The sequence below is a fragment of the Perissodus microlepis genome, chromosome 6 (assembly GCF_051167445.1).
Source record: "Perissodus microlepis isolate ML-2025 ecotype Zambia chromosome 6, ASM5116744v1, whole genome shotgun sequence".
In the NCBI taxonomy this organism is placed as follows: Eukaryota; Metazoa; Chordata; class Actinopteri; order Cichliformes; family Cichlidae; genus Perissodus; species Perissodus microlepis.
This window is the reverse complement of record NC_140466.1, coordinates 15,608,518-15,624,721: the sequence shown is the minus strand read 5'-3', so window position 1 is coordinate 15,624,721 and position 16,204 is coordinate 15,608,518. Positions and strand designations below refer to the sequence as shown.

Genomic DNA, 16,204 nt, shown 5'->3' with positions numbered 1-16,204 from the left:
AGTTGATACATGGGTCTTTGTGAGTTTTTGAGACTTTTACACCATCAGTATACTTTTTTTTTCTGAAAAACCAAAAGAAATTGCACAATGCATTTTTAATGAACAAATTGCAACAAAAAAAACACCTTATGTGGAAAATATGATACATGTTAAAACTCATATTTGCAAATTATTAATAATTTATTTTTTAAAACATTTTGTCAGAAGGTGCAGTAAACACTCTATTTTCCAAAAGATTATTTTTCTGCCATTTATTTCATGGCTTAGGCTTTAAAGGGTTAAGTAGTTGTCTGTCATCGGTTGTGTGTGTGAATCTCTGCAGTTTGGTGTCTGTTTCTCTTGCAAACGCGGCGGGTTTTCTCATTTCTATCCACGCCTGTGAGCACAGCGACAACTCCTTCAACATTCACAAAGCCAAAGAGAGACGCCAGTAATTATATCTGTGGAGATAGCCTCTTAGTTTTGAACCACACCTCACAAAACGCCAAAACACAGACTTAACAATGTGGTGTATGCTGTACAGTGCAGCGAGAAATGCCCAGACCTCTACATTGGAGAGACCAAACAGCCACTTCACAAGCGCATGGCACAACACAGAAGAGCCACCTCCACAGGACAAGACTCAGCAGTCCATCTGCATCTTAAGGATAAAGGACACTCTTTCGAGGATGCCAATGTTCACATTTTGGACAGAGAGGACAGATGGTTTGAAAGAGGAGTGAAAGAAGCCATCTATGTCCACTGTGAGCGACCATCTTTGAACAGAGGCGGGGGTTTCCGACACCAACTCTCTGCCATCTATAATCCAGTTTTGAGATCCCTTCCCAGACGCCTTAACGCCCACTCACATCCTGGGCCATCTGACCTCAGGAATTCGCATGATAAGGTGGGGCCAGGTTTCACAATGAACACACCCGAAACTCTGGCTGATTGGGACCCACACCCAGTTTCACACCTTGGCTCAGGCGATTAGAGGATCATCAGGGGGTCCTTTTGTCCCTCTGTGGGGGGATACTCCCACTAGGTTTATATCTGGGACTCTCCACCATTTGACCTTAGAACTGAAGAAGCTTCTCGGATGAGAGGTGAAACGTCTTCAAGTAACTTAAAGAAGTCCAGACGCTTTTCTTTGCAAGCTCCTTTGACAACGATGACCTGGATGACTGAGAACCTTCACAGACACACCTCATTTATGAACTTGTATCTATGCAAATGACACCAAACCCGACTCTAGCTTACAAAATGTTGTGCGAGCAATTTATCACAGAATATAAATGCAAACTTTATCTTGATGTTAAAACTTGTTTGCTCAAAAGAAATGCACTCCCATGACCCTGAATACCAAACACACAGATAAATAAAGGAAAATAAAGTTCAAACTATAGCTGTGTGTATATATGTCTATCCTTAGGAGAAGCAAAGGATGACAGATAAGCTGGAGGATACCAGCCTGCGCCTGAAGGATGAGATGGATCTTTACAAGAAAATGATGGACAAACTGAAACAAAATAGACATCAGTTCCAGAAAGAAAAGGATGCCATGCAGGAGGTAGGAGGAAGTATTTTATGTAACCAGACACACACAGCAAGGTGTGATTGTTTGTTATGTTGCTCATTCAGTTTCTCTGTAACCAGTCTCTCGCAGCATTTATGTCAGCTGATACACTTACACCTACAATATACTGCCTCTGCACATTATATAACGTTTTTCATTCTTCTTTCTGTGCTGCATAGCTGATAGAGGACCTGCGTCGAGAGCTGGAACACTTGCAGGTCTTCAAGCTGGATGCAGAGAGGTCAGGCCGGAGGCCGAGCTCCTCCACGGGGCTCTCAGACTTCAACAACAGGAGCAGGGAGGTGGAGCTAGAGCATGAAGTCAAGAGGCTCAAACAGGTACTGATGAAATGTTCTGTTGGGCATAGGCAGTTTAGCGAGTATTGTTGCTAATGAATGTGCTTTAAGACTGTTTGTTTGTTATGAATAATGAACAATAAGAATATGAAACAGTGTTTAAAACTTTATACAATCCTTCAGTCAATGTATGTAAGCAATCAAAGGATTTTCAAAAATATCTAAATGCTGTTTTGATTTGATCGTATGACAGAAATGAGGAGTTTCTGCTTTTTGAAATGTGTTTATGTGGAGCTTTTCATGCATGTGGAGGTGGTAGATGCACAGAAGTAAGAAGTACAAATTAAGCTGTCACAGACTGAATGTAACGTAATGTATGAATATTTATTTACAGATTATTCATGTTTCATTTGATTAGAGTAGCAGTTCATGTACCCTGGCTTCTTAGACTTGATTGATTCAGCGTTGAATGTGAATATTTTTGACTGATTTTATAAGTTATTGGCTCATATGTATATGTTTCCACTGTCTGTCACGCTGAATGATGCATTCAGTACAGTAATCGCCCCTAGAAATCGAAATTCAGCTCAAAAAAATACACTGTTATCACATACAGTTTTACAACTTTTCATGAGCACCTTTTGTATTTTAACTTTTTCTGAAGCACACCTCCACAACGTTTAACACAGCTAACTGGTTGCCAGAGGAACATAAACCTTTCTGCTTGTGTAAATGAAGCTGTTTTTGTGGCTACAACCAAAAGATGAAAATTGAGAATATAGTGTCACAGACTACATTCAGCCAGAATACATTGTTGTGCATTATAACTGCTGTGATCCCCGATGTACTGTGCCGATCTTTTAACCATTAAAGAGAAGTTCAGCATTGCTAAATGCAGTGCCAGCTGCAGAGGACATGTGATCTTTATCTTTTCTTAGATCTGTTTGTCTGACATTTTGCCTGCTACAGTTACAAGGCAGATCTTATTGTTGCAGTCCTGTTAAGTGGCCAGACCTGGTGTAAAGCAAACATTAGAGATAAGCAAGTAGATGAAAGTGTTTTTCAGATGTCCTCTCAGATAAGATGCATAAAAGCAGTTGTGCAGAAGCTTTTGTGTGACTTTTTATCACGAGTTCATATGCATTAGAAATGTCGCTTTGATGTTCCTAAGCCAGACAAAGGCACCATAAAAATCTGGAGTTATCAAACCCACGTGGCCTTGAGGTAACTTTTAAATGGCACAGCCGGCCAGAACTGCTGATTTATTCAGTGTCCGTTTTATCAGTGACTTAACATGATACGGTCCATGTCCTCCTGGCTTCGAGCCAAACTTGTCACACCTTGCAAGCAAGCAAAGGAGTAATAGCAGTAGTTTCATTCTGCCTTCGTGTCCTGTCTTTCTCTTAATCTGCTCCTCCCAGCAGAGTTACCAGCATGTCTTTTGAATTCGGACAAGTAATAAAACTGTCTGTGTTTTATATGTGATGGATCACGGCCTCTGTTCACCCACGAGAAGGATGAATTCACTCTCTTATGCTTGCCTGTGCACCTTTTTGTAAATGTCTGTGTGTGTGTCCAGCGATTTGTGTCCCAGGACTTTCTTCCCCCTGAATACCAGCACCTGGTGTTGACTGGGGCTCGGCTCCGTCCCGGTCTGATGGTAAAATTGCTTCCGTGACCTCTGACCTACCGATTAACCACTAATCACGACAATGGAGTAGAGTGAAGTTGTTCATGCTGACCGGGCGCTGCAGTTCCCTCACTAATGTTTAAGGATAGACTTAAGGGAAACGCAAACTGACCTCTCGTCAGCAGTTTAAGGCAACTTGATCGCAGCGCTTTCATAACACACCAGATAAAGCAGGGAAGAGTTTGTTCTGTAACACGCATAACCCATGTTACATCTCGTAGGTGCTGCAAACATAGACGTGCATTGCTGAGTTTGCTGCTACCAACCGCAGTGCTTTGTCAAATGGGTTGAGTGTGGCTTGAGTAGTGGTCTTTTCTTTTTTTTTAAAAAGTAATTTTAGTGCACTTTTATGGCCTAGGAACTTATCTTGTCCTTTCTCGCTCTCTGTCCTCCACCACCTCCCCTGATTTTGCATTTTAGGAGAACCAGAAGCTTAGAGAGCAGAACGAGGACCTGAACGGTCAGATCATCAGCCTCAGCCTGCATGAAGCCAAGAATCTGTTTGCCACACAGACCAAGGCTCAGTCTCTAGCTGCTGAGATCGATAATGCCTCCAGAGACCAGGTAAAATCAGTTACGCAGACTTGTAACAAAGAACATGAACACCCCTGCGGCTACAATGTGTTTTTTTTTTTTTTTTTTTAATATTCTGCGTCTTACTGACAGCTTCCAGACAGGGTTTTATCACAGTGCTTACAGGTTCCTTAGTTACAGTGAGAAATAGCTGTTTTTCAGGCCATATCACAGCAGTACGATGTTATGCATCTACCTCTGTTTTACAATTAAATCTATATCTGCATAATGAGGAGAGCATTACTAGGAGTTATCATATTTCTGTGCAGTTAGAGGAGTTCAGTGCATTAGTTAGATTTTTTCAACATTGGCATTACTTTTTTGGTTGGTTGGTTGGTTAAAAGTTTTATTTTTTCTAAAATTATAATACAGTCAACAGCCACTTTATTAGGTACACCTTGCTAGTGACATTGAAATTGCCTCGATTCTTCGTGGCACAGATTCAACGAGGTGACTGAAACATTCCTCAGATTTTGGTCCATGTTGAAATGATAGCATCACAAAGCTGATGCAGGTTTTTCGCTACATCAAAAAGTTGCTCTAATGGATGCAGATGTGGTAACTGTGGTGGCCATTTGAGTACAGTGAGCTCATTGTCATGTAACTGAATCATAGTAACATTTTTTTTTTCTAATGAATAACTTGTATTGTACATATTTCTCCCTAGTTAATGGAAGCCCTGAAGGAGCAAGAGGAGATCAATTTACGTCTGCGACAGTACATGGACAAAATCATCCTGAACATCCTGGACCACAACCCCTCCATTCTAGAGATAAAGAACTAGCAGCGACTCAACTGGAATGAGCAGCGTTCCTGATCTTGGGAGAGTGAGGATCATTCCAGTTGTCTGATCAGAGCAGGGTGACCTGAATCGGGGGGAAAGTGTACAGAAAAACAGAGCCAGTCTTATGTAAACAGACATGCATCGCCCCCTGCTGTTTGTGCCAAGAAGAGCGTCTCTTCCGGATGGTAGAAGGGGATTCTGTGTTCTCAGCCAGTGATTGTTCACTGACTGGTTATGCTACTGTGACTGTTCTACTCATTTGATCACAATTTTATTCTGTCTATGCTGTGAGCTGGAGTTAAAGTCACAAGATTGATCTCTTGTGAAAACTCCAGGAATATTCAGTGTCCAACGTGCTTTGAAGATTCACTTGATTTAGTACACTGGACATGAAAACTGGAGAAAAAAAAAGAAAATGAAAACAGCTTTATCCTGATCTAAAGCTGTTTGGCATGGCGTAGAGAGGCACAATAAGACAGTAGAGCAACATGACAAGCAGACTTTAAATCCAGAGTGAGACAGGCCAGGGCACTGTTGCCAGTCTCTGAGTGCGTGTGATGACATATTTGGACAAGTATGTGCTGAAAGAAGGTCGAGAAGCGAGGCACAAGCGGTCAGAGAGAGAAAAAGAGTGATGCCCACATTATAAATTGAAGACGATGAATTAAGGAAGAGCGTTGACCCTAAACAGGTGGGGATGTTACATGATAGGCCAGGTAAGCTACCAAAAGAGGCTTTTTGTGAAGTCGATGAAGGTACACTGAAAGTGAAATTTCGTTTTTCGTTCACTCTTGCGCACGTCTTCCACGAAACCACATTTCGTACGTCAATCAGTCCTAAAGCAGTGAACAGTTTTCACTGAGAAGTGGCCCTTAGTTGGTACAGACGAGTCGCTGAGTGTCGCGTTATGGCGCCGAAGCTGCAACCAAGGAGTGTCTTCAAACTGTAACTTCCATGGCTGCTATTTGCTAGCTAAACTTGAGCTTGATAAAAAGTCACTGTTGCTTTGCAATAGACCCCAAATGATGTTGCACAGAAATATAAAGATGTGAATGTACAGCGTGAGGTGGAGTGACTGGTAGCCATTGTAACGTGGTTTACCGAGTTGTCTTTTCATGTTCAGTGACTTGGATACCGGATGTGAGCGTGCACAGGAGACTCACTTTTTGGTACAAAAGACTTGATTTGTCACATTTGCACCTACAGCAGGTTGCAGATTGTAGTTTAAGCCCCAATGACTCTGAAGCCCTCTTAAACTGTAAATATCACGAATGTACGATTCCTTATTAACTTTCTGTGTGGCCAAAAAAGCAGTTTTCCATTGAAACTGGTTAATACATTTGGCAACATGTGTACAGTATTTAGTACTGTTATATGGAGGGCATTGTTTTCAGAGGGGAAACAATTACAATCTCATGTATTATGTAATTATTCTAAACTTGAGTTTTGCTTCCTTGCACAAAAAAAAGTTTTGTTTCCTTTTGCATGGTCACATTTACTTCTGTCTGTGCCTTTTGAGGACATTTTTCGAGATAATCTCGCTATAGATTTACGCTGTTTTTTGGAAAGTGCGTTTTCTGTCTATGTATGACATTTTCATGACTTGTAAATGTTGTAATTATCTAGTGATAATTTGTATTTTATGTGCCACTCACCAATCTTTTTTCAGATTGATACTGAGAAAACACTTTTATACAGATTAATCAAGAAACTAATTGTTGTTGCTTAGCTGTCCTGTTTGCAGTATAGCACAAGACTTTGTGACGTATGCAAGCCAGTTTATCTTCTTTTCTTTCCTTTTTTTATATAAACACAGTGAGCAATGATTTTTGAGTTTTTTTAAAGGTTTTTGTTAGATTCAGTAAGTCCACTGATTTTCAATCAGCTTCAAAGTGGGTTTTTATATATGGTTGTTTACTGTCTTCCTAACTTAAACGGTGACTATTATGAGCAATATTAACTTATTACCAGTACCTGCTGATCTGTGTCCTGTTTTGCATCTTAAATCTTTTCACTTTTAATCCACTTATGCCATTCTTCAAGTAAAAAAACAAAAATTCAAGACACACTGAGCTGTAAAAACTGTCACAAACTCATGGCTTTTAGCTTTCTGTTATTAGGACGATCCGATTGGATGCAGTCATCTTAAATAGCAATAAAAAATGGCTTTGGCAGTGATGTTGCCTCATGAAATTTCTGTTATTTTCATTTGAATTCAGCTATAGTTTCTAAAACATAAACATTGTGCCTAAAGTGTATGCTGCTGCTGTCTTAGCTGCCATTATGTACTTTGCTGTAAATAAAAGTGTTTGCGCTGGCATGAAAATAGTCATGTCGCCAAATGAGAATGTTTTAACTTTAATGTTTTATTTTATGTGTTTATGTGTATTGTGTATTCTCATATGGGAAATCTTAAAACGCAAGATTTACAACCTTTTGTAAAAGGGCAGCACTGCGCTGTTTAGTTATGTATGGTCAATACCCATGTAGGGCCAGGCATTGAGGGGAAAAAAACAAACCAAAAATAATTATTAAATAAATCTTCCTTGCAACATTATTTTGGAGCAACGACAGAAAAAACATTTCTATCTGATTTGACTGTGACTGGTGCTTTTATACATGTAGTTTTACCTAATTTGACTAATTACATTACAGTTAATTTAGGTGTTATTAGAGATTTTGCGGATTATAAATGCCAGTTATTGTTTTATGTATTTATTTATTCATTTATTAATTTTTATACATTAGTTTTATTTGTATATTTTATTCTTTATCTTCTTTCATTTATATTTATTTGTACCTGCTCTCGGAGCAGTATTTGTGTACTCTGGCGCCTCCTATCGGCGAACTGCGCAGCTTCATTTGATCAGCTGGGTGCTGCACGCGGCTGGTGTGCCCGACATAGCGGTGCAGGTAAGAGTTAAATTAAAATTAAGCATAATGTGAGTGAAGTTTTAAGGTAAACTTGCATGTGAACGCATAACTTGGTGCTTTCCGTGTATGTTATCTGCTCCCTGTTGTTTTCTTCCCACAGGAAGCTCACAAACTTTTAGCAGCCGGCATGACGATAGCTGTTTTATCAACAGCTATCGTCATGCCGGCGTCATGACGGCGCTAAAGTTGTTAGCCCACTAACAGAAAACAGGGCGCCTACATTCACTGGGGTTAAAAGAGCACAAAGCTAGCTAAGTGTCAGTATGTTTGGTTATTGTTAAGGTAAAATTGTTTACGATTTAAATTATTTATTGTTTATAGTTTTTTTTATTAATACCAATGAAAATAACTATTTAACAGAAAAAAGTAAGAAAGGTGTTGACTGAAAAGGTTTAGGCTGAAAGTTTAGCTTAATGGACCGCCATTGTTTTCTATAGAGATTGAAAATGTGACGTCACTCAGGGGTAAAACCGCAAAGAATTCTGGGAACTCGTGGCAAGAGGTACTAGCGCACGCAGGCTTTCAATTGAAATCAGTTATACAGCGATAAAAAGAAACACAAAAAATGGCAAGAAGCTGTTGTATTATTAACTGCAATAGCCGGTCGCATGACAGCCACGGAAAGCCGACGGGTAAAGAGATCGGTTGTTATCGGATTACGTCGTTGAAGAGAAATTGTTCAGCCATGTTTCCGAAGTAACAAAGAGGCGACTGGATTGCAGCCATTCAAAGACAAAATATAACGTCCCAGAACACTCCAGCTCACTGGTTAGTCTGCTCCAAGCATTTCCACAAAGGTCAGTCTGCTGTTGTAGTTAATGCGTCATTTTTCTTAACATAATTGGTGATATAGGTTACAAGCAAGTCTGGCGCTGAACAGAAATTGTCGCGCTATGCTCCTTTGTTTATTGTGCATAAATAGTAAATTGTCCTGACACAATATTGTGTTTCGCTTCTGTTATTACCATGGTACATTGACAAAAACATATACTTTTATTCACAGGATAAAACAGTTGTTTTGTATCACCAATTGCCCAGTACGATTACAGCATACAATATTATTGTCAGTGCTACATTTCTGTGATGCGTACCAGAAATTATTTCCTCTACTAATTAATTACCATTGAGCTCAAAGGTCCTATTAATAAACGGTTAACGAATGTGTATTTATGAAGACGATTTGTGAGACTGGTAAACTTATGATATGTACGATGGTCTTTACTTTCTACACGGTGCATTTCAAGGTCCTGTACCCATCCGTCGGTAAACTGTACCTGGGCTTGTTGCAGTGACCTGAAGTTACTAAACTTCACGAGTGTATGCACTCACTCCAAGAACCATATAATTATAAATATGAGCGTGGTGAAAGTTGGGCAGCACGCTAACGTATTTTGTCCCTCTGTGTGCTCGTAGGGGTCTAACCCTTTCACTGGTTTGATTTTTTTCCTCATATCTTTTCTTTGACTTTTCATCAAGTCTGTCTTTGTACGGACCGGCATTGTTCTCCTTCGTTTTGTACATACCTTTTTGGGGGGCAAAGAAAAAGCAAGAATTTATTGGAACCGAAGAATGAACGTTTTGCGGTGCTGCAAATGCTTGCATTTGATGCAGGTACTTGGATTGTTTTGCCACGAGTTCCCGGCATGCAATGCGCGAAAGTCACGTGGTTTGTCAATCTCTATAGAGACACACCAACTAAATTTCACCAAAAACAATCATTAGTCAGTATATGCACTAGACAAAAAATGAATTGCACAGTTTTAAGTCCTCATTAAAACCATTCCCCAAGTTTAGACTTTTTATATAGTACTGTGCAAAAGTTTTGAGCCACCCCATCTTTTTTTGGTATTGTAAAAGGAAAAAGAATGAGATGGGTGCAGAGATGTATTGAGCATGTGCAAACATAAATGGAAAAAACAGTATAAGAGGCAAAAACAGGCTTTTTACAATTAATGAAAGTCAATAATGGTATGGATGTCTCTTTTAGACAGATTTTCTTGTAATTTCTTTAAGTGGTCTTCAGGAGTAGTTTTCCAGGCATCCTGAAGGACACCCAAAAGCTTTTGGATGTTGGCTGGCTTTTGTTCCCTCCTCTGACAAATTGATCGCACACTGTTTCAATACTGTTGAGTTCCAAGCTCTGGGAAGGCCAATCCATGACAGATACTGTTTCACTGTGGGTGGGGGGGATTTTTAGTTCCACGTGGCGTTTACTTCATTGGCAGTGTGTTTGGGATTATTGTCATGCTGAAAAATGAAGCTACTGCTAATCAGACGATATCCAGATTTGTCAGCTCAAAGCTGCCTGTTCACACTAAAAGTAAATGTTTGTGAATCAGACTTTAATACAGGAAATATGTTTAGAAACGTCACTAAAACCAACATTCCTTAGTATAAAGGGAAGGAGACTTGTCAGTAATTTACATTTGAAAGTATTATGTTCTCAGTGTCAGTCACTGTAAGAATTAGGTAATCTCTTTGATATGTAAATAACCTGAGGTCTGTTGGTGCCGTTAATTACATGTTTTCATTATTAACTAAAGTCTCTAAAGAAGTCCAAGTATAACATTTGTGTCACTTTTGGTCTAATCACACTCAACTGACACAAATCATCTAAGAAATTCAGCCAATCTCTTCCATCTGTTTCACAGGTGAAGCGATGCCTCAGGCTTGTATGAACTTTGAGCCTAACAGAAGGGGAACCTATCACAACAGCCGTAAAACCAATGATCTGATCAACAACACAGGTTTGGTTAATGGAGCAGTTGTTTACAATGGATGCTCAGCTTCTGCCAGCAGAATCAGTAGGAGCACACCAGCTGGCACACAGCATGGTCCTAAACCCACATACAGGATTAACGATTATTTTAACTATGGCTACAAAGGCAAGAGTACAAAAGCAGCACCCTCAGGGACCCTCAAGAAACAAGGATGCAAAATTCCAGCTCTCTGTGATGCCCCAGCATCCGATGGAAACGGCAGTGAAGATCTCCTGAGTGGTAACTCAGCCAAAGTTAGTGCTCCGCCCAGTAACATTGACCAAAAGGTACCAGATCCCAGCCTATCAGCGTCAGGGAAGAAGAAAAGGTGGAGGAGATCGAGACACAAGAAGAGGTCCATCACTTATCTTAATCTTAAAGTTCTCAAGTCCAGCCTATATATACCTATATGTGTTGATTCTACTTCAAATCAACACGTTTTTTTAATGGTTTTGCAGTGGACCATTAATAACAGCCCTAGAGTAGCAAGATTTACTACTGCAGAGGCCCTGAGACAGATAAGTAATACGTAATGCTCAGCTGATGGAGATGAGTCAAGTTTACTCCCTTCTGCATAAAAACAAATACAAACATTTGTGAAAGAATGGGTTGTTCTAAAGACCTCACTAAATCTGAGTGGGGTACTGTAATAGGATGCCACTTTTGTAATAAATCAGTTAAGTTTGTGAAGTTCTTCCCTCATAAATTACGAACCATTGCAACTCAGCCCTGAAGTACAGAACAAGGTGCATAAAAGTCAACTGTAAAGTTTGATGGAGGAGGGATAATGCTATGGGGTTGTTTTTTAGGGTTAGCCAGGGTCCTTTACTTCAAGCAAGGGGGGTTCTCAATTCTATGCTTCCAGATTTATGGGAACAGCCTAGGGAATGCCATTCCAGTGGGACTGTGCACAGAGCGAGGGGGATTCAGATGTGTCCATAGATTGAATATGTGAAATTATAAAAGCTCCTGTAGTGCAGACAATTTCACACTATAATTTTGTATTGGAAACAGTCATTAAAAGTATTCCTGTACAAAAATTATACTCATGAAGTAGAAGAATAAATGCTTTCAGTCCCAACTTGAGTGAAGTTTCAGATGAGACGACAGAAAATTGAATGCTTTAGTTGTTATTTTAGATAACTGCTTATCTTGCTGTGAGTAACATGTGAGAGTGATGTCAATATTCTTGTGCATATCTGTCTCTTAAATCTCCAGCCAGCACAGTATAAACACTAAAAACATAATAGTTAGGCTCAAATCTGTCTGTAGATTTACACACAGACTTAAGGGATATCATTCTGTCCAGGTAAAAAGCATAAATCATTGTGAATCCATTTCACTTGTTTCGGTGCAAATTAAAGTGATGACAGGTGCATCAGAGCGACATAAACATGTACACGAGCAGCCCGCTGGAGGTTAATTCTTTGCACAAAGGAGCAGATAACTGTCCTGCTGCCCTTCTATCACCCTGACCAGCTGCTCTTGTATAAACAGCCCATCTTCCCATAACTCTTTAATGCTTAAGACTGAGTGGAGAGATGCATCAAAGCTTCTTCTGGATGTGAAGAATGAGTTGTGCATATTATACTGAATTATTATATTCAGTGAAAACGTATGGGAATGGTAAATAATTTTTTTCATCTCATTCACATAATAACAGCATGAATTAAAGCATAAAAATACTCTATAATACTCATAAATATAACTTTATTTGTATAGCATTTTTTTAAAGCACACAGTTACATTAATTCCAACATTAATGGTTTTATGCACACATCAGATGTAAACTGTGGCGAAAAATACTGCCACTAACAACCAGAAATATATTTCAAATATGTAATTAATTTCCCTTCCCTCTGATTATGGAACACTTTAATTCAGCGGTCCCCAACCCCCGGGCCTCGGACCGGTACCGGTCCGTGAGTCGTTTGGTACCGGGCCGCGAGAGTTGAGGCTCAGGTGTGAAATGTATAGTTTTCAGGGTTTTTATCGGTTTTCAGCGTTATTTCGTTATCGTTTTTATCGTTTACTCGGTTTTCCTTGGTCTTTTCGCGTGTGTTATGAATAAATTTTCTTTTTTTCGGTACCAGTACTAGTTTTATTTTGTTGCATTTATCCGCGACACCCTAAAGGCTGGTCCATGTAAATATTGTCGGGCATAAACCGGTCCGTGGCGCAAAAAAGGTTAGGGACCACTGCTTTAATTAACATGAGCCCTCTTGCAGAGACAAAGAAGTCGTCTACCCGGAAATTCTTTCACCCGCACCCACAGAAGCGGAGGAAGACTGGGAAAAAGAGATCCAGGAGGGCACGCGCTCTGACTGGAAAAACATGTGTTTTGGGGTCAGACCTTATGGTAAAGAAAAAAACATTTTCATGACATCTACTCTCTTTACAGTACTGAATTTAAATGTCTTAGTTATTATATACATGCATATGTAATAAGTTTATAGATTTATGTTGCTGTAAGGTTGATTACTGAATATATCTTCACCACTGAGGTCAAACAAGGACATTTTAAAGTTTACCTGATGTGTATTAATAGTAGTAGTAGTCATTACTTTTTCTGTCATAAAGGAAAACTGCTGAAACCAAAGTCCTTAGAGAAGCGAGTCTTGCCACACAGAGCCACTTTGAAATGGCTCATTGCAGTTATAAAGTGTTATCTACATTTCCTTTCATTTAAATGGTCAAATGTGCATAAAAGTGCCAGGATATATACTAAATTAAAAATGAATATTAGAAACAGCAAGTTTCAGTCCTTCAGCATCCTGTTTTCATTGAAGCTGATGTTACTGTAGGTGTCAGTACTACTTTTAGAATTCAGGCCATGACGTGTGTTGCTGCCTGTTTCAGGTCCAGAAGACGTCCTCCGTTTTGCTTTGCAGGACCTGACACTGAAGCAAAGGGACACAGCAGCCCTGCCGGTGTCAGCCAGTTACAACCCAGCGGTGCACCACCCACACCCCCTGATATGGTCCCGTCACATCATTCCCACTGAGCCAGACCAATTCGCAGACGCTGACTAGTAAGCTGGGCGTATGCCTATATGTTAGAATAATGGTTGATATGAGAATTAACAACATCTGTTTCTAAAATATTTGTTTCATTCTCATTTGGTTTAGTGGAAAACATTAAATTTAACTTTATTGGTAAAAGATTGTGCGGTGGAGTCTAGGTTACCATCTGGTTGCTTTTTATTGTAGGTTCTATTTTATATTTAAAATTCAGGTTTTATATTTGTTTTATATTACAAAAAAATACTTTGGATTTTGTGATCTTAAAGGTTGGTTTTATTTCAACTACTACTTTTAGTTTCATTGCTGCAGTTAGTGCTGTTTCTCACACAGGTCATGCATTTCCTGTTTCGTTTTCATCTTATATTTCCATTCTTTTTCGTGTCTGTGCTAAAAGAGCAAAATACTAGTTTTAACTGTTTCTTTGTGTTTTAAAATGCCTGAAGTTAATACCATGTTGTTATGAGTTGCTCATTTGAGCTGAAAGATCTGTTTAATCTGTTTATAAACACCACCTGTTCACAGCAAGTACATGAAGTAACTATTTTAATTTGACACTCATGGGATAGTCGATTTAACCAAGAAAGTATGGTTTGATTATGTAATAACAAAGTGATTTTCTGGTTGTTCATATCATTTTTATTACCATAATAAATCACATTTTCTTCTAACTTGTGCTTAAACCTTGCATGTTTCCATCGCCACTGTCAAAAAATGTTCTTAAACAAGAAGGCCCACCTTCTTTTCACCATTTAACCACAAACAAATGGATTTGAAATCTTACCATCTGTTGCTACTTAACGGCTCTTAGAAGCAATAATGGCTTCTGGCCACTAGATGGCAGAGTGGATATAAGATTTTGCATTCTGGTAGTTATTTCCATACACCTCAGGGAGTTCAATGGGTTCATTCCCAAGGACTTGAGAGACAGAGGCATTTACTTGCATAGTGCTCAGCCCATTTCTCCCTGGTGTTGAATTCAGAATGCAATAAGACACTGAGCTGATTAATGCCATTTAGTTGTACTAAATATGTTTACAGACGCAATGTTGGCAATATTTTTATAATCAAATGGGTCCATTTAAAATGTTTTAATATGAAGTAGCAATTAGTAACAAGTAACAATTTTCATAATGTTTTTTTTCTTTAAACACAATAGTAGATCTGAAATGAATCAATCAAAACCTGTTCAAGTGCAGATTTTCAGCTCTAATTCAAGCAGCTGAACAGAAATACTGCCTCAGGTGTTGAGGAATTACCACCATCTATACCCCGTCCCCTATTTTCGGGGACTCAAATGTATTTAGACAAATTAACTTAACAAATATTTTAGATTTCTTTGTTGAGGATCCTTCACAAGCAGTGACTGCCTGAAATTTGGAATTCATAAACATGACCAAGTAATAGGTTTCCTCCTTTGTGATCCTTTGCCAAACCTATACTGAGGCTGTCTTCAGTGTTTGTTTGAAGGATTTTAGGCCATTATGTTTGCTTTAAGCGAGTGGAATGCTGTTCTGTCAGGTTCAGATCAGACCAAATAACAGGTTTCCTCCTTTGTGATGCTTTGCCAGACCTATACAGTGACTGTGTTCAGATGTTGTTTGAGGAGCTTTAGGCTCTTTATGTTTCCACTCAAAGCATTCTGTCAGGTACAGATCAGGTAATTGATTGCAGAATATTCCACTTCCTGAAGTTTAAAATGTCCTGGGTTGCTTTCACTGTATATTTAGTTTCATTGTACATTGTCTGTCTAGTAAACTTTGCTACATTTTTCTGAATTTTACCAGCAGTTATATCCCTAAACACAGAATTCATCCTGTGTCTTCTGTGTTTTAGTGACCCAGTGAAAGGCATACATGACCATGCATCACACTGCCTCTATTGTGTGTTACAGAGTATGTGTCAGATCATGAGCTGTTAAAAGCATACTCCATACTTTACTCTGGTACGGGCAGATCTTAGCTTCCTCTCTTACAGATATTGTTGGATAAATGGCTTTTCATTTTTTGGTTGGTTGTTCTGCAAAATTGCAGATCTGGCATTGCTGTTCAAAAACCTGAGGAGTGGTTTAAATCTTGTAGTGTTTGAAGCCTTCCCTTTATCTCTTTGTGTTATGTTGTTCAGCAGAAGATGAAACTTGTGAATTTTTTTTTCCCATGGAAAGGATCCTGCGATCATCCTCATTGTTGTCTTCCATAAACAATCAGACTTTATTATGTTGCGAAGCTCATGTGAGCTCTTAATTTTTGTACCTGAATTATTTCTATTGTTTCTCCACATTTTCTCCATTATCTTTTTGGTGGTTTTGAGTTCTTTTGTTTTTCTTTTCTTTTTTTACATTCTGAGGATGGCTATTCCACTTGCCTTTTACCTGCCTAATTGATTAAAAAATACAATAAAAATCTCCTTGCCTGTTGATAAACAGCTTTTGAATAAATAGCCCAAATAGTCCTTAACAAATACAGATGTATTCCTGTTTGTAAGTAACATTTTCGTGTGTGTGTCTGAAACATGCTGATTTTGGCTAACATTATTTAGCCAAAATCAGACATTATTGACATTATTTATTTGCACATCATCTAACCTAATTGTA

General features: G+C 39.0%; 2 protein-coding genes across 3 annotated transcripts in view; both read left to right on the top strand.

Annotated features, from left to right (window-relative positions):
- Positions 1 to 7,260, top strand: part of rab11fip4b (RAB11 family interacting protein 4 (class II) b) — a 30,222-nt gene extending 22,962 nt beyond the window's left edge. The window contains exons 10-14 of one of the 2 annotated variants that reach the window (XM_084931015.1): positions 1,412 to 1,549; positions 1,735 to 1,893; positions 3,431 to 3,511; positions 3,962 to 4,105; positions 4,782 to 7,260. In XM_084931015.1, coding sequence (XP_084787141.1) covers positions 1,412 to 1,549; positions 1,735 to 1,893; positions 3,431 to 3,511; positions 3,962 to 4,105; positions 4,782 to 4,898 — 639 coding nt within the window. In that variant the 3' untranslated portion in view covers positions 4,899 to 7,260. The remainder of the gene's footprint in view (positions 1 to 1,411; positions 1,550 to 1,734; positions 1,894 to 3,430; positions 3,512 to 3,961; positions 4,106 to 4,781) is intronic. The other variant, XM_084931016.1, reaches the window with a different exon arrangement.
- A 500-nt stretch (positions 7,261 to 7,760) lies between these two features.
- Positions 7,761 to 14,404, top strand: LOC146385337 (uncharacterized). Its single transcript, XM_084931014.1, has 4 exons — positions 7,761 to 7,811; positions 10,484 to 10,946; positions 12,820 to 12,950; positions 13,451 to 14,404. Exons 2-4 carry the CDS (start codon positions 10,492 to 10,494, stop codon positions 13,621 to 13,623), a joined length of 759 nt encoding a protein of 252 aa, XP_084787140.1. The 5' UTR covers positions 7,761 to 7,811; positions 10,484 to 10,491; the 3' UTR covers positions 13,624 to 14,404.
- Positions 14,405 to 16,204: the final 1,800 nt, after the last annotated feature.